Source organism: Cherax quadricarinatus, chromosome 79 (assembly GCF_038502225.1).
Source record: "Cherax quadricarinatus isolate ZL_2023a chromosome 79, ASM3850222v1, whole genome shotgun sequence".
NCBI classification, from domain to species: domain Eukaryota; kingdom Metazoa; phylum Arthropoda; class Malacostraca; order Decapoda; family Parastacidae; genus Cherax; species Cherax quadricarinatus.
Genome location: NC_091370.1, coordinates 231,205 through 250,255, shown reverse-complemented (window position 1 = coordinate 250,255; position 19,051 = coordinate 231,205). Strand labels below are relative to the sequence as shown.

The 19,051-nt window shown below is 42.9% G+C and overlaps 2 protein-coding genes across 2 annotated transcripts in view; one reads left to right on the top strand and one right to left on the bottom strand.

The window, feature by feature from the left end:
- Positions 1–19,051, bottom strand: part of LOC128702598 (organic solute transporter subunit alpha) — a 349,376-nt gene that overhangs the window by 160,153 nt on the left and 170,172 nt on the right. The window lies entirely within an intron of this gene.
- Positions 1–19,051, top strand: part of LOC128702604 (uncharacterized) — a 132,207-nt gene that overhangs the window by 45,781 nt on the left and 67,375 nt on the right. Inside the window, exon 6 of the mRNA XM_070101780.1 lies at positions 12,251–12,449. Coding sequence (XP_069957881.1) covers positions 12,251–12,449 — 199 coding nt within the window. The remainder of the gene's footprint in view (positions 1–12,250; positions 12,450–19,051) is intronic.

The window sequence follows — 19,051 nt, the reverse complement described above, 5'->3', positions numbered from 1 at the left end:
ATACCTTTAACACAGACTCTGATAAGTTAAAGTCATACTACACTAATAAAGAGGTAGCTCCAAAGAGCTGTCAACTAACCATACCACGGGTGGGGTTTGAACCCGTGGTCAGAGTCTCAAAATTCCAGACTGTCGCGTTAGCCACTGGACCAGCTAGCTTCAAAAAGATTCATCCAACTAGGTGTATTTCTACACCATAGGTCAGCATAGGCACCACTGTGACCACAACTGCAAGTTTTTACAGACGAATCTCCCGCCAGCATGGTGGGTTCAAATCCCACCTGTGGAATGGTTTGTTTGCAATCGTGTCATTACCCACTGAACTGCGTGAAGTTGTTCAGTGCGCTGCTCAGTTTTGCTCCTAGTTTTACGGCTTATATATTGTTTTCTGCTGGAATTCTTGATCTTTTAGATTATCCTGTTTAAAACTTGCACTTGGCAGAACACATGTCAACATCGTTGGAGGGACGATAATGATGTATTGTGGCCATCACATTTTGTGTTTTTTTTCTAAGTTATTCTTTTATTAGTGCTCTTTTCTCAATTTATTTATATATTCTTGTGATTTTATCACATGTTATTGAGGAATCATGGTTTTACAAAATTACAGGGGGAATCTGCGGTAGCCTTTACCCTTTCTTTTTTTTTTTTTTCAAAAAATTTCATAAATAATAAAAATTCAACATTTTGTATTAGGATACAGTCAGTTATAAATTCTAAGTTTTACTGATATTGTAAAAACGTTACTAGTGTTGCCATATCAAAACTCGGAATTTTCTTTCATTTTATTTTTAGGCAAACTTCATGGAACTTCTGGTATTAACGTTTGATCACCTTAATAAAAAAAAATTAAAATTGGAGTCTTAAAAAAATTAAAATTATTCATGCCCCCTGTAATAGGCTTCTTGGACCAAGCTAGGCAGGGCTTACACCCACCCATATGTTTACATTTGTGTAACCTACTCTGAAAGCTATACACAGGACGCCAGAGTTACTCCTGTCTTCAAGAAAAATAGTATATCTGACGTCAGCAACTACAGGGCTGTTAGTACACCCGGTGCGATGTCCAATTATCTAGATTAAGTGGTGTATTGTCAAGTGGTTGAGTATCTTAATGACAAAATTATTCTACATAGTTACCAATCAGGTTTCAGATCTTACATGACCGACACCTCCCTAATTAATCTGATAAACTACCTGAGAACTCAAATGTCGCTAGGGAATCTCATAGGTCCATATGGTGACCTTAGACTTGCAAGAAACTACAAGCTATCAACACAGATTTTGTAGACTGGTTTAAGCCCTACCTGAGCAACTGGAAACAAACTGTCAAAAGCAACAATACAGAATCAGAATCCCTGCTGATATGTGGGGTTCCCCAAGGTAGTATTCTGGGACAGTTACTATTTTTATATTATGTGAATGATATGCCCATCAATGTCAAGTGTAAGCTTCTGTTGTATGCAGATGAGTGCTCTGCTAGTCTCAGGTAAAGACCCCTAATGCACTATCACTAGAACTAGTCCCGCAGCAAATGGTTAGTAGAAATCAAACTATTGTTACACCTCGGGAAAACAGAAGCCATACTCTGACACGAAAAGTAAACTTAAAAGGGGCAAATAATTTTAATGATCAGTGTAATGGGGAACCCATCATTTCAGTATTTTCAGTGAAATATCTGGAAATATCCTTTGATCCAAGAATACCAGGAGAATTGATAGTTAGCAGCGTAGTTAAAAAAAAAAACGAATACCAGGCTACAGTTCCTCTACAGACAAGCACAGGGTCCCAAATCTGCACACACAAATCACTCCCTAGGAAAGTAAAAGACTGGGCAGGTGATGCAAAATGCCCCCAATAAAAAGTAGGGGCGCCATTGGTACACTAAGGGAAAACACCATAAGTGTCCGGGGCCCAAGACTGTTCAACAGCCTCCTATCAAGCATTAGGGGAATTGCCAATAAACCCCTGGCTGCCTTCAAGAGAGAGCTGGACAGATACCTAAAGTCAGTGCCGGATCAGCCGGGCTGTGGCTCGTACGTTGGACTGCGTGCGGCCAGCAGTAACAGCCTAGTTGATAAGGCCCTGATCCATCGGGAGGCCTGGTCATGGACCGGGCCACGGGGGCGTTGATCCCCGGAATAACCTCCAGGTAATCCAGGCTGCCGTCTGTAAAAACTAAACTTGCATTTGCCAGTCCTAGCTTGAACCAGATAAGGAAGAGAGCTAGAAGTACCTAATGTATGAAACTACACAAAGGGAGGAGAGTGATTTCTTGTATAGTTAACACTTGTGTATCTATTATTGTAAACTGATTCTTTATATTTAATGCTCATGTAAATAACTCGGTTCACTTTATTCCTATTGTATCTCATTTTTTTTTCAGACTAATTTCACACAGCGGATTTACTCAGCTGTTTTAATTTTTAAGGTTATAATCATAAGTGATTTATATTGTATCTTACAGCGAAGCTTTAGAAAGTATATTACAAAGACATCAATGAAAACAAGTCACTGACTTTTTTGGATTATCATCGAGATTTTGCACATGCATTACTATGTATGACAATTGTACTTAGATGTACCTGTACCTAAATAACCTTACTTGACAGGGGCTACAGTGACCTCGCCAAGGCTAAAAAAAAAAAAAAAAAAAAAAAAAAAAAAAAAAAATTTAGCGTTAGCGAGAGAAAGAAAGCAAGAGCTTAGCGTTACACGAGAGGAATGGCCCGAGACCCGCCAAGGTCTGTGTGTGTGTGTGTGTGTGTGTGTGTGTGTGTGTGTAACACAGTGCCCGCCCAGTACATATGGCACTCACAGCATGGTGGCACTGCAAGGTGGTGGTGGTGGTGGTGTGTATAATAACGATGTTCTTGTGGTCTTGATGACATAACTTATGGGTAAATTATACAAAAATTTTGATTTAATGTAGGATAACCCAGTAAAGTTAAACATTGCGATTTATTTCCGCCGGGGTGGAAGAGGAGGGGGAGGAGGATGGGGGGGAAGGACGAGGCGAAGAGGAAGGGGGAGGAGGTAGAGGGCAAGTGAGGGGGAGGGAGATGAATGATCAAAAATAAGTAAAACTTGAGGGAAGGAGTTTGTGACTTACAGGTAAGCAAGAGTATGGTGACCAATACCATATTAAGAGGTGTGGTCTACCAGGGGTCAGAGAGACCCCCCTTAGCGCTCCCCCTCTTCTCCGTCCCACTAAACCCCTCCAGAAGGGAGAGGTGGGGAAGGGGGGTTAACAGGGAGGAAGGCCCCTGCTGTGATCCTCTCAATACGAGAGGCAACACACACACACACACCTTCATGGAGCGACGGTTGATACACTCACCTCTCCAGTGATACACTCACCTCTCCAGTGATACACTCACCTCTCCAGTGATACACTTCTAGTGAGTTTAACCTTCAACTCTCCTTTATGGAGCACATTGTTACTAGACTTATTCATCGGGGCAAACTCAGTTAAATGAAAACTTTTATCGTAAGTAAAGCTATTTCGTTAACCAAGAGCTTGGTGAAGATTTCATTGACGTCTTGATATAACAAGATCACTTCGTCAGTTTGTAATATAGGATTGTCAATTGCGTGGGCAGAGGTGATTGTGTTGATGTGTTATGTGATAATTATAGCGAGTTCAGATAGAAGTTATTACTAACTGAAACAGACAAAGATGAGTGTTCACGTGTTACTCCAACGAGTTTTACAATCAGGAATTATAGATAATTTCATGGGACAATAGGGAAAAATTGTAGTATATGGAGTTTTCCCACAGTGAGACTTGATCATGGACTTCATAAAGCCCACAAATTCGTCCAAACATCGTATAATACAGGCTTTCCATACTCAAAGCGTCCTGGGGTTTCTGAAACTACTTCAGCGCCAAGACAGAAGACAAATGGAAAAGTCTGGTGATAGACAGCTCATAATAAAGTTAGGATGGATTTGAAGAGCGCCAGAACAGCGGAGAACTGAATCAAAAAGTGATATCGTATAGAGAGAAACGAATTACCACTTGTCGGCTTTCATCACAGCCTATCCTCCATTGATCTGCTTACCAAGACTGATTACCTGTTCATCTGACGTTCACCGGACACTATTGCAAAGGATACCATAACAACGATAACATGATCGTACAACTAACCCACTGAGTCCCTCTGTCTGTTCACCATTGTTTCTATACATATAGCCAAGTCTTAACTTTCTCTTTCAATTCTTAAAATTCTCACTTCCAACCTCGTCTCCCACATCCAATGCTGTTATACTAAAGTCTCCACACTCTTCGTTCACTCTGAGGAGGCAGCATAAATGTTTATGCACCATTTGTGTGAAGAATTAGATATCTGCAGTAGCTGTGAATAATTTTTTCTAGAAGTTTCGCCATCCAGTGGCTTCATCAATACAAATTTAAGGACATAATTGGAAGACTGTAGAAGTATATACAAAACACGAGGTAATCAGTCCCTCAGCATTGAAGCTGGTGAAGAGTCCGACTCTTGACAACTACGGTGCTCTTAACCAACCCCAAGACTGATGGACTGATTATTTCATATTTTGTATATAATTCTGTCTTCCAATTATATCCTTGAATTTGTATTGATAAAGTCACTGGATGGCGGAACGTCTACAATAAAAATACCCAGATGTTGCACATGTGTCTAATTCTTCAACTTGTCGGTACTGTATACCAGTGCAAGTGGATCAACATCATCCACAACTAGTAGTCCCAGGCAGTGCTAGTGGATCATCATCATCCACAACTAGTAGTCCCAGGCAGTGCAAGTGGATCATCATCATCCACAACTAGTAGTCCCAGGCAGTGCAAGTGGATCATCATCCACAACTAGTAGTCCCAGGCAGTGCAAGTGGATCATCATCATCCACAACTAGTAGTCCCAGGCAGTGCAAGTGGATCATCATCATCCACAACTAGTAGTCCCAGGCAGTGCAAGTGGATCATCATCCACAACTAGTAGTCCCAGGCAGTGCAAGTGGATCATCATCATCCACAACTAGTAGTCCCAGGCAGTGCTAGTGGATCATCATCATCCACAACTAGTAGTCCCAGGCAGTGCAAGTTGATCAACACCATCCACAACTAGTAATCCCAGGCAGTGCAAGTGGATCAACAGCATCCACAACTAGTAGTCCAAGGCAGTGCAAGTGGATCAACACCATCCACAAAAAGTAGTCCCAAGCAGTGCAAGTGGATCAACACCATCCACAACTAGTAGTCCCAGGCAGTGCAAGTGGATCAACACCATCCACAACTAGTAGTCCCAGGCAGTGCAAGTGGATCAACACCATCCACAACTAGTAGTCCCAGGCAGTGCAAGTGGATCAACACCATCCACAACTAGTAGTCCCAGGCAGTGCAAGTTGATCAACACCATCCACAACTAGTAATCCCAGGCAGTGCAAGTGGATCATCATCATCCACAACTAGTAGTCCCAGGCAGTGCAAGTGGATCAACACCATCCACAACTAGTAGTCCCAGGCAGTGCAAGTGGATCAACACCATCCACAACTAGTAGCCCCAGGCAGTGCTAGTGGATCAACACCATCCACAACTAGTAGTCCCAGGCAGTGCTAGTGGATCAACACCATCCACAACTAGTAGCCCCAGGCAGTGCAAGTGAATCAACACCATCCACAACTAGTAGCCCCAGGCAGTGCTAGTGGATCAACACCATCCACAACTAGTAGCCCCAGGCAGTGCTAGTGGATCAACACCATCCACAACTAGTAGCCCCAGGCAGTGCTAGTGGATCAACACCATCCACAACTAGTAGTCCCAGGCAGTGCAAGTGGATCAACACCATCCACAACTAGTAGTCCCAGGCAGTGCAAGTGGATCAACACCATCCACAACTAGTAGTCCCAGGCAGTGCAAGTTGATCAACACCATCCACAACTAGTAGTCCCAGGCAGTGCAAGTGGATCAACACCATCCACAACTAGTAGTCCCAGGCAGTGCAAGTGGATCATCACCCACAACTAGTAGTCCCAGGCAGTGCAAGTGGATCAACACCATCCACAACTAGTAGTCCCAGGCAGTGCAAGTGGATCAACACCATCCACAACTAGTAGCCCCAGGCAGTGCAAGTGGATCAACACCATCCACAACTAGTAGTCCCAGGCAGTGCAAGTGGATCAACACCATCCCCAACTAGTAGCCCCAGGCAGTGCTAGTGGATCAACACCATCCACAACTAGTAGCCCCAGGCAGTGCAAGTGGATCAACACCATCCCCAACTAGTAGCCCCAGGCAGTGCTAGTGGATCAACACCATCCACAACTAGTAGCCCCAGGCAGTGCTAGTGGATCAACACCATCCACAACTAGTAGCCCCAGGCAGTGCTAGTGGATCAACACCATCCACAACTAGTAGCCCCAGGCAGTGCTAGTGGATCAACACCATCCACAACTAGTAGCCCCAGGCAGTGCTAGTGGATCAACACCTCCAACAGCTAATAAGTACTACATAGGACAATACTGGCATGACAGACGTCGTTGGTAGGTGCTTGCATAGTGAGATTTTAATTAGGAAAAGTTCAGCCAGTAATGACTTCAGTCATCAGTGAAATGTCTTAACAATGCACATGTGTCTTATTTCACATATGTAGTTGTTTCATACCCTCTCTTAGGCAGCTGTTGCTAAGATCTAATGGTTATAATCTTAACCATATTTTTTAAAGGGGTGGACTGTAACCCAGCCGAAGATCTCTCTCAGGTGACCCGCATCTGTCACTTTTGGTCATCATATGACCAAAAACTTAAGCTTGTCCTGTTTCCTGAGAAACCTTACCTAACCTAACCTGCTGTTATTTTCCCCTCTGTGGAAAGAGCTGAGCCGACAACATCGTAAGATTATCATAACGTTTCGCAACAATAGATTTATATTAGTTATAACTAGATAAAGCTCTCCTAGGGAGAAATGTTTGTCTTAATCTGCTCTGAGTGTTTTTCGTATATTTTTTCCTGGCGGGTGTGAAGGGAGTCTAAGTCTTGAAACAACTTGGCCACAACATCTAACGTACACAAGTGTCCTGACTGACTCTTCCCGGTGACTGCACTTAGGTTTAAAACTTGTGTAGAAAGCTTTACGGACACTAGGGTTGCATTAACTAGTACATTTATTAAGATGTGTCACCAACCATTGGACGGCGACACATCTTAAATATTCCAGTTACCACATACATATTTGTCTCACTTACCCGTCAGTGTCAATCATCAATTTGTAGTGTCACACTGGAGTGATGCACCACTGGAACAAATTACTCTCCATGTGTGTTCAGCTCATCCTCTTAATCGTTGTTAAGACAGTCAAACTGAAGACTGATGAAGGTACCCTCAACGGTCGAAGAATGTATTAACGTTGGTAGAATTACCGACAATATGTTAGGTAAAAGGCCACAATAAAATGTCACATTAGTTGTGCCTGTATCCTTTTACTTAACAGTTGAAGAATGACACTTGCAACATTTGGGAATCTTTATTGGGGAAAAGTTTCGCCAGCCAGTGGATTCTTTAGTCCAATACAGAGAAGAACGGTGAAAGTAGAGGAGAATGAGGTAATCAGTCCCTCAGCCTGGAGTCTATGTAATCTCTCCATCAATCTTGAAAAGAACACAGCATATGTGCGAAGTGGCTTATATACTGTCGACAGGCGAGGTGAATCAGTCGTAGGTGGTGTCACTTGACAAGTGTTGCACATGTGTCTTAATTTACCAACTTGTAGCTTCTCTGAACCCTTTATCTACAGTCGTGTTTCATTGTTCAATTTGTCGTTTTTTTAAGTCATTACATCACAACCATTACATCTGTCACACTTAGTGACTACCAGTGTTCTGTTCCCCCAGCACAACTTAGTGACTACCAATGTTGTCTTCCCCCAGCACAACTTAGTGACTACCAGTGTTCTGTTCCCCCAGCACAACTTAGTGACTACCAATGTTCTGTTCCCCCAGCACAACTTAGTGACTACCAATGTTGTCTTCCCCCAGCACAACTTAGTGACTACCAGTGTTCTGTTCCCCCAGCACAACTTAGTGACTACCAGTGTTCTGTTCCCCCAGCACAACTTAGTGACTACCAATGTTCTGTTCCCCCAGCACAACTTAGTGACTACCAATGTTGTCTTCCCCCAGCACAACTTAGTGACTACCAATGTTGTCTTCCCCCAGCACAACTTAGTGACTACCAGTGTTCGGTTCCCCCAGCACAACTTAGTGACTACCAGTGTTCTCTTCCCCCAGCACAACTTAGTGACTACCACTGTTCTCTTCCCCCAGCACAACTTAGTGACTACCACTGTTCTCTTCCCCCAGCACAACTTAGTGACTACCACTGTTCTCTTTCCCCAGCACAACTTAGTGACTACCACTGTTATCTTCCCTCAGCAAAACAGTTTATTGCCTCTATCTTACATTACTATTATTTCCGTCCTGGTATAACTGACTACTGTTTATAGACAGACAACGATCTAACGTAACCAAGAAACCTGCTACAAACTACGTGAGAACTGCACACACATGTTTATGAGGTACAAGGCTGCGCTGATACGCACATCATCGCGGCCTCGAGGCTTAACTACACAAACTATCAGTCAACGAATGGATAAATATTTTAAGATTGCAAGGGTAGGTAGGTATACGCTATGAAAACACCAACTGCTCAGCTCTTTCACTAGATGTATATGGCCTGATGGCTAAAGGTCTCGCTTCACATGGGGAGGGTCCGGGTTCGATTCCCAACGAGGGTAGAAACATTGGGCGTGTTTCCTTACACCTGCTTTCCATGTTCACCCATCAGTAAAATGGGTACCTGGGTGTTAGTCGACTGGTGTGGGTCGCATCCTGGGACAAAACTGACCTAATTTGCAGAGGCGTCGCTAGAGTTAGTGTCACCCGGGGCGGAATCTCTGGTGTCACCCCCATGAAATTCAAGGGTGGGGGGATGGGGGGAGTTAACTCGAGTTACGTCACTACTGCATGACCAATGACTAATGTTTAACAATGAGAACGTTTAAGGGCCGTACTCTGAACAGGAGAATACTTCTCAATTTTATTAATAAGATAAATAATAGTAGGAATATTGAGGAAACATAAACTCAAATACCACTTTGAGTACACCAACAGATCCTACATTTATTCATCTTCGACAATGCAGAAAAAAAATTTAAAAATAAAGAAAAACATTGCAATATCAGAAAAATACCAGTTCCGATTTGACCTTGAGTACAGGTAACATATCAGTGAATCTGATCTTACATTTGACCTTGAGTACAGGTAACTTCACAGTGAATCTGATCTTACATTTGACCTTGAGTACAGGTAATATCTCAGTGAATCTGATCTTACATTTGACCTTGAGTACAGGTAACATCTCAGTGAATCTGATCTTACATTTGACCTTGAGTACAGGTAACATCACAGTGAATCTGATCTTACATTTGACCTTGAGTACAGGTAACATATCAGTGAATCTGATCTTACATTTGACCTTGAGTACCGGTAACATCATCTCAGTTGAGTACAGGTAATCTGATCTTACATTTGACCTTGAGTACAGGTAATATCTCAGTGAATCTGATCTTACATTTGACCTTGAGTACAGGTAACATCTCAGTGAATCTGATCTTACATTTGACCTTGAGTACAGGTAACATCACAGTGAATCTGATCTTACATTTGACCTTGAGTACAGGTAACATCACAGTGAATCTGATCTTACATTTGACCTTGAGTACAGGTAACATATCAGTGAATCTGATCTTACATTTGACCTTGAGTACAGGTAACATCTCAGTGAATCTGATCTTACATTTGACCTTGAGTACAGGTAACATCACAGTGAATCTGATCTTACATTTGACCTTGAATACAGGTAACATCACAGTGAATCTGATCTTACATTTGACCTTGAATACAGGTAACATCACAGTGAATCTGATCTTACATTTGACCTTGAGTACAGGTAACATCTCAGTGAATCTGATCTTACATTTCCTTGCCTTCAATTATGCAAAATCATCTATCACATCAAAATCAATATCAAATCATTAAAATCAACGAAGGATTCTTCTCTTATGTTGGTGAGGCACTGTTTTGTGCATTAGTGTCATCATCTTTAGAGGCTCTATGGTGTCACCCCCTAAATGGTGTCACCCGGGGCGATCCCCCCCACTTACGACGCCTCTGCTAGTAATTTGCCAGAAATATTCAGCATAACATGGGGCTTTCTATACAGTAGTATGTCACTGATGTCAACTAGGTCTGTATACCTAGTACATGTACTTGTTGAAATAGATATATTAATACCCACATGAAGAATTACACAGGTAATAATAATCTTATCTCTACAAGTACATGATATAACGTATACAGAACATAGCCGACATCTACGGCATACTATATAGAAAATCCCTTGTAATGCAGAGTATTTCGTGCAAATTAGGTTCATTTTGTTCCCAGGATGCGACTCACACCAGTCGGCTAGCACCCAGGTACCTATCTACTGCAGATGTCTTAAGGAAACACGTCGTAATGTTTGCACCCGTACCGAGGATCGAACCACGGACGTCAGTGTAAGAGTTGAGCGCGCTACAAACCAAGCTACGGGACACCAGATGCCTTTACTTCCTAGACGTTTGGCCCACCAGTGGCTTTATCAGTACGACACATCGACTGGTACTGATTTCAGTCTCAGCACAAGACACACATTGTATGTCTCAGTGTATATACTGATTATTATTGTTGTTAAACTGGAAAGGGGACAGTGTTGCAGTAAGAGATGGGTGAGGGGGAGGGGATAGGGGGGGGGAGGGGGAGTGTGAATGGTGGTAGAAGTCAGTGCGAAATGGTGGTGAGTGATACTAAATGGTTGAGTGATGTAGTGGTGATGGTTAATGGTGATAGTGAATGGTGGTGGTGGTGGCTGGCAGTGGTAGAGGTGGTGACAGTGTTGGTGATGACAGTGATAGCGGCGGTGGTAGTGATCGTGGTAGTGGTGACAGTGGTAGTGGTGACAGTGATAGCGGTGGTGGTAGTGATCGTGATAGCGATTGTGGTAGTGGTGACAGTGAAGTAACAGTGGAAGCACCAACTGCTTCCAGAACACTACATCATCCTCACATCACAATACACAAAACCCACACATCACAACACCCTCACCACCACCTACCTTCCTCAAAGACTCACTACATACTACTTTAACCTGCAATAACCACCACAAACGTCACATCAACCCCACCAATATATCACCACTGACATCCACCGGCACCGTACCAACACGGAACCACCAGTCTTTACAACCCCCACTAATCCACCTACCACCAACACCAACACCACGAAGAGGAAAAGTGAGTGAAAGGAAACAGAGAAGTCATAGGAAGGAGCACTAGTCCCAAATCTGCACATTGAAATCACTGTTGCACCGACTATGTAGTCGTTGCAACATTTTCCCAGTGAGCGCCAGAAGTGCCACGAGTACACTATGAGATAACATAGTAAGTGTCAGGGGCGCAAGACTGTTCAACTGCCTCCCATCATATATAAGGGGGATTACCAATACACCCCTGGATGTCTTCGAGAAGCTGGACAAGCACCTAAAGTCAGTACCCAACCAGCCGGGCTGTGATTCGTACGTGAGTCTGCGTGCGGTTCGCAGTAGCAGCCTGGTTGATCAGGCCCTGATCCACTGCCAGGCCTGGTCACGGACCGGGCCTCAGAACAACCTCCAGGTAGGATAAAAGGTAGCAGAATGATACAACTGAATGATCTAAGAAAAGTGGGAATATAAGTATATATAGAAGTAATAATCTGAGGAACAGAGAATCAAGAAGATGGAAGACTGAGAAGGAAGGAGGCAAAAAATTATACGATGATTCGGAAAGGAGAAGTGACAACTGAAAAGATAAAAACTGAAGAATTCAAAGAGGAGATGAAAGAACAGAACAGATTAGAAAGAAATTATATATATATATATATATATATATATATATATATATATATATATATATATATATATATATATATATATATATACATATACACACACACACCTACACACACACACACACACACACACACACACACACACACACACACACACTAGAGTAACTGGTTGGAGAACGAGGAGAAACAGTTTTAGTGATCACTGTATACTTCATCTTCGTACCATCAGTATACTCTTCAAGCTTTGTGTACTATATCACATAATAAAATACACCTATTTGTGCAGCTACAAAAGATGGGGAGGTAGAGAAGCGGAATGTTCAAACGACTTCAGGGAGTAATCCAAATATTTCTATTTCTCCGAGGCTCAAGGTCCCAGAATCTGCCCCAGACGACAGCCAATGTCAACAGACAGGACAACACCCAACTCCTCAGCCCAATTCCTTCAGCCACACTCCTCGCCAGCCCAAATACACTTCGCAACAGTAAAATGTAAAATAAATTAGTTATAATCGTAACCATAACTTTTAAGGGGGTGGACGGGTAAGCCAGTTGAAGAACTCAGTCAGATGACCAAAAGCTTCAGCTGCGTGTCAGCATATGACTAAGACCCGAGTCAGGAAACACTGGTCCTGTTTCCTGACAAATCTTACCTAACCTGACAGTAAGAACCATGGGTCCAGTTTCACACTCCATCACATGACACTCCATCCCCTCCCAGAGGATACGATACATGTACAACTATTAAATATCTTTATTCTGAAACCTTTCGCCTACACAGCAGGCTTCTCATTTTGGGAGGAGAGAGCCTTCATTTCTCCCCAGCAGGACAGACATCAGAATAAAACCAGATATTTAATGACTGTCAGAAGCTGGTATACAAACTGGAAGAGGCGGCACGAACAGCAGGGAGGATCCACGATGGAGTCGATGCAATCAGTTCATCAATCTTTTCGAGGTTGATGGACTGATAACATCGACTCCAGGCTAAGGGACTGACTACTCAAACTTTTTCTGGTCTTCACCATTCTTCTTTGTATAGGACTGATGAAGCCACTTCGTGACGAAACGTTTTCTCAAAGATACCCAAGTGTTGCACATTTGTCTAGCTTACCAAGATATGACTGTGTCCTGGAAGCCAGACTTCAGTGAAGGTATTTAAGTTCAATAGCGAGCACTGACTACCCCGAGTGCCCACTACCGTCATTTATTCTCTCATCGCTAAACGGAAACTCATACAATTACGAGTTTGTTAAATCACCGCTACGATAAACTACCAGAGTTACACCGGCTGAAAGTTGTTACTTCCATCTGTGATGCTCTGGAATTACCAGCTGTGAATGTCTCAGTTTCCTCTCTCACCCCAGCTGTGACACTTGTCACTGTCAGTTGTTCTTCCTCCCTCAGCTGTGACGCCTGTTCACTTGTAGTCACTGTTATATTTACTTGTTCACCTGCACCAGCTGTGATCTGGGTCAGCAGATGCACTGCTCCAGCTGCCACACACAACACCACTCAACAGATTTACACTTGAGGAATTAGATACAAGTGCAACACCTGGGTATCTTGATTTGAAGACATTTAGTAATTCAGAGTGTTTTCCAAGTTAATACAGACATACGAAGCCAATAGAAGATGAGGTAATCAGTCCCTCAGCCTTGTAGAACTATATACAAACGACAGTGGAAGATTAGGTAATCAGTCCCTGAGCACAGATCCTTGTGTACAGGTGTCGCACGGTGGTATGTCTAATTCCTCATTTTGTTAGTATTAAATACCGATACTGAAATGAATTTTAAACTTGGGACAAGATCTCGGTATCTAAATCTATTACAACTTCATGGTTAACTGTCCTCTATCATACAAGCTACCACCACCACCTATAACTACCTTCTTCCAACTACCTCACTTGTTATATTCTTCCACAACCTCTCACTATATTCTTGCACAACCTCACTATATTCTTGCACAGCCTCACTATATTCTTGCACAACCTCTCACTATATTCTTGCACAACCTCACTATATTCTTGCACAACCTCTCACTATATTCTTGCACAACCTCACTATATTCTTGCACAACCTCTCACTATATTCTTGCACAACCTCTCACTATATTCTTGCACAACCTCTCACTATATTCTTGCACAGCCTCTCACTATATTCTTGCACAGCCTCACTATATTCTTGCACAACCTCTCACCATATTCTTGCACAGCCTCACTATATTCTTGCACAACCTCTCAGCTAAATGAACAAAAAGTCACAATATCGTGACTGGAACAATACACAAATAAGCCGCACATAGGAGACTGAAACTTAAGAGGATGTTTCGCTCCGACCCAAACGCCTTATATTCTTCCTCCTACATTCTTGCACTGTAAAGAATCTTGCGAAAACAACAATTTTCAGTTGCAACCTGGCCCCCAGCTGCCCTCTTTTTTTTTTTTTGCAAGTAAAGAGTGAAAGTCAGTCGCAGAAATGCAAAGGCAGCCGAGATAAGTTCACAGTAATTTAATAATAAACAAAGATAATTAAATATATTTTTTTTCGTTAGGTTCAGAATTATTTTTGCGAAATTATTGCATACACGAATTTTCCCCTGTCTTATTCGGCAAGAAGGGCGTTGCTATTTAAGCCAAAATCGCAAATTTTACCTTGTTGAACAAGACTGAAGCATTAAGAATGACTCCCTGATTTATTATGGGCAGTAGAGACTGTCTATATTCACAGACCAATTTTACAAGCTAAGAGCTGTTATTTTACCTCAGTTAATGATAAATTAGACACATGTGCAACTCTTGGGTATCTTTATTGAGGAAACGTTTCGCCACACAGTGGCTTCATCAGTCCAAACGTAGGAGAAACTTAAAGAATGAGGTAATCAGTCCCTCAACCTTGAGTCGATGTGTTCAGTACATCAATCTTGAATAGATTGATGTACTGAACACATCGACTCAAGGTTGAGGGACTGATTACCTCATTCTCCTCCTGCTATTTTACCTCAGTTAATTTATAGGCCAAGAGCTGTTATCTTACCTCATTTCATTTCAAAGCCCAGCACTATACTACCACCCCCAGGATGCCACCCACACCAGCTGACTAACACCCATGTACCTACTTACTGCTACATGAACAGGGACAGAAGGTGTAAGGTGACTAACAGCCAGGTACCTACTTACTGACATGTGAACAGGGATAGCAGGTGTACACAACAGCCTGGCTTTTGTGATTTACAGAGGATACGAGTTGCTCTATCTGCGGGGAATGTCTCGACTGCACCTCTCCCCTCTTGCTTCACCCCAGGGGTACCTAGAGCTTACCTTACACCGTGTTTACACCAGACCAGACACCGTGTTTACACCAGACCTGACACCGTGTTTACACCAGACCTGACACCGTGTTTACACCAGACCTGACACCGTGTTTACACCAGACCTGACACCGTGTTTACACCAGACCTGACACCGTGTTTACACCAGACCTGACACCGTGTTTACACCAGACCTGACACCGTGTTTACACCAGACCTGACACCGTGTTTACACCAGACATGACACCGTGTTTACACCAGACATGACACCGTGTTTACACCAGACATGACACCGTGTTTACACCAGGGGAATATTTACACTTGTCAGCATTTCCTGTAAATGTTCTCTGCTGGACGCCCAAAGGCTTACCTGCCTTCCCACCCGCCCACCACCACCCCACCCACCTACTCGCTCACCTGCCCACCTACGTGCCTGTTCACGTGTCAGCCCTCTCACCCACCCACTCATTCATCCGCCCAGATCCATCCATCTGCCCTGCCCCGGAGAGTAGTGGTGTTAGAAAATGTCAGTGATAAGAACATAGGAATAGAGAAACACTGCAGAAGGCCTACTGGCTCATACAAGGCATGTCCTTATCTAAACCACCACTACCCAAAGCTATCCAAGAATTTATCTCCGTACCCACGACACCAATGAAACCCAGCCCCTCCCACTCATATATTTGTTCAATCTCTTCTTAAAGCTACCCAGGGTCCTAGCCTCGATCACCCCACTCGGAAGATTCTCCCACGCATCCACAACTCTGAAAACCGGTATTACCTATGTCCTTTCTAAATCTAAATTTATCTAACTTAAATCCGTTATTCCTGATTAGATATCCTTAGTACTCTACTAATATCACCTTTGTTTATGCCCATCATCCACTTATACAATTCGATGATATCTCCCCTCATTCTACGTCTCGTCAGAGTGAAGACTCAAGGCTCTAAGTCTATCTTCATACGGGAGGTTCCTTACACAGTAAATCATTTTAGTCATTCTTCTCTGTATGTTCTCCAATGAGTCTATATCCATCCTGTAGTAAGGGGACCAAAACTGAGCAGCATAATGTAAATGAGGCCTCACTAGTGACGTATAGAGCTGTAAAATAACTTTTGAACTTCCATTACTTAACTTCTTGAAATAAATCCTAGTAATCTGTTAACCTTATTGTGCCCACTTAGGCACTGTTGTCTTGACTTTAGATTTCTGCTTACCATGACTCCCAAGTTTTTCACATTCTGTATGATCAAGCTCTAATTCACCTAGTTTATAACTTCAAGGGTTATTTTAATTCCCATGGACTAGGAATTTACACTTGTCCACAGCGAACTAAATCTGCCACTCTCCAGATCAAGACATTAATTTGTCCAAATCCTCCTGGAGTTCATTGGTATCCTCCTCAGAATGAATCATAAGGCGATCTATTTTTGTATCATCAGCAAATTTGTTCATGTCAACTGTCATTCCTTCATCAAGGTCATTAATGTAAATTATGAACAACAATGGGCCTAAAACTGATCCTTGTGGAACGCCGCTAGTGACCAGCTCCATTCAGATTTGACCCCATTAATGGAAAACCTCTGCTTTCTATTGGTAAGCCATGACTATATCCATGCTAGAACTTTACCTCCTATACCTAGGCCTGGTCACAGACCGGGCCGCGGGGGCGTTGACCCCCGGAACTCTCTCCAGGTAAACTCCAGGTAATACCATGAGCTGCCACTTTTCTTAGGAAACTTTTGTGTGGTACTCTATCGAAGGCTTTACTGAAGTCCAAATAAACAACACTATATTCTTTATCACTGTCTACTGCCTCAAATGTTTTATTGAAGAACGTGAGTAAATTTGTCAGGCAGGAACGACCTCTCGTGAACCCATGGTCAGATTCATTAATCAAATTATGCTCGTCAAGATGACTTCTAATGATATCAGCTATAATTGATTCCAATAATTTGCCTACTATAGACATCAGGCTTGTGATGAATGGTTTGAAAAACCGACAAGTTGAAGATTGAGACACTTATGCAGCATATGGGAATCTTTATTCAGGAAACGTTTCCTGAATAAAGATTCCCATATGCTGCATAAGTGTCTCAATCTTCAACTTGTCGGTTTTTCAAACCATTCATCACAACTGTCAGACACTGCAGCATCATGGGATCTTGTTACAAAGAATTCTTCAACACTTGTTCAACCTTTGGACGAAGACCTACTTCGACTAGTGGATGGTACCACTATGACCCCGCCTCCTTCTGCTTCACGTCACCTCACTACAGTATATAAGCCACGTCTACGGCCCTATGCTGTACATTCTACAAGATTGATGGACTGAACACATCGACTCCAGGTTGAGGGACTGATTACCTCATTCTCCTCCTCTCCTTACGCCTTCCTCTTTGTATTGGACTGATGAAGCCACTGTGTGGCGAAACGTTTCCTGAATAAAGATTCCCATATGCTGCATAAGTGTCTCAATCTTCAGACATCAGGCTTACTGGACGGTATGAATGAAAGTTAAGACACTTGTGCAACATCTGGTTATCTTTATTGTAGACGTTTCGCCATCCAGTGGCTTTATCAATACAAATTCTCGGACATAATTAGAAAACAGAAGAACTATATACAAAAGATGAGGTAATCAGTCCCTCAGCCTTGGAGGTGATTTGATGGAATGGACTTATTCCTTAATTTAAATATAGGAACTACATTAGCTATCTTCCACATCTCTGTCACAACAGTGGTAGTGTAAGTGATAGTAATGGCAGTGGGTAAGTGGTGGCAGTAGTAGTAGTGGCGGTAGCAGCAGCAGTGGTGGTGGTAGAGGTGGTGACAGCAACAGTAATGGTGAACATCAAAATGGAATACAATACCGACAGGTTGACAGGTAAGACACAGGCAACAGTTAGGCAACTTTATTCCGAAACGTTTCGCCTACACAGTAGGCTTCTTCAGTCGAATACAGAAAGTAGGCAGGAATAGTAGAGATGTGAAGAGGATGTAATCAGTCCATCACCCTTGAAGTAGAAGAATTTGAGGTTGTCAGTCCCTCAGCCGGAGAAGTTCAGTTCCATAGTCAGGAACTATCTGAAGATCAAGCGACAGTGCGGAGACTTAAATACTGTCGGAAGGAGAGGTGCGTAGTAGTAGTAGTAGTAGTAGTAAGAATGTAGCCACTGAGAGGTCAGGTTGGATCTGAGAGGGACCTGACCTCTCAGTGGCTACATTCTCACTACTACTACTACTACTACTACTACTACTATGCACCTCTCCTTCCGACAGTATTTAAGTCTCCGCACTGTCGCTTGATCTTCAGATAGTTCCTGACTATGGAACTGAACTTCTCCGGCTGAGGGACTGACAACCTCAAATTCTTCGACTTCAAGGGTGATGGACTGATTACATCGTCTTCACATCTCTACTATTCCTGCCTACTTTCTGTATTCGACTGAAGAAGCCTACTGTGTAGGCGAAACGTTTCGGAATAAAGTTGCCTAACTGTTGCCTATGTGTCTTACCTATCAGTAATGGTGGTGATGGCAGCAACAGCAGTAGTGGAGACAGCGACAGTGGTGATGACAGCAATAGCAGTGGTGGTAACAGCAACAGTAGCAATGGTGGTGGTGAAAGCAACAGCAGTGGTGGTGGTGGTGACAGTAACAGCAGTGGTGATAGTGACAGTAAAAGCAGTGGTGACAGTAACAGCAGTGGTGACAGTAACAGCAGTGGTGACAGCAACAGCAGTGGTGGTAGTTATAGTAGTGGTGATGGTGA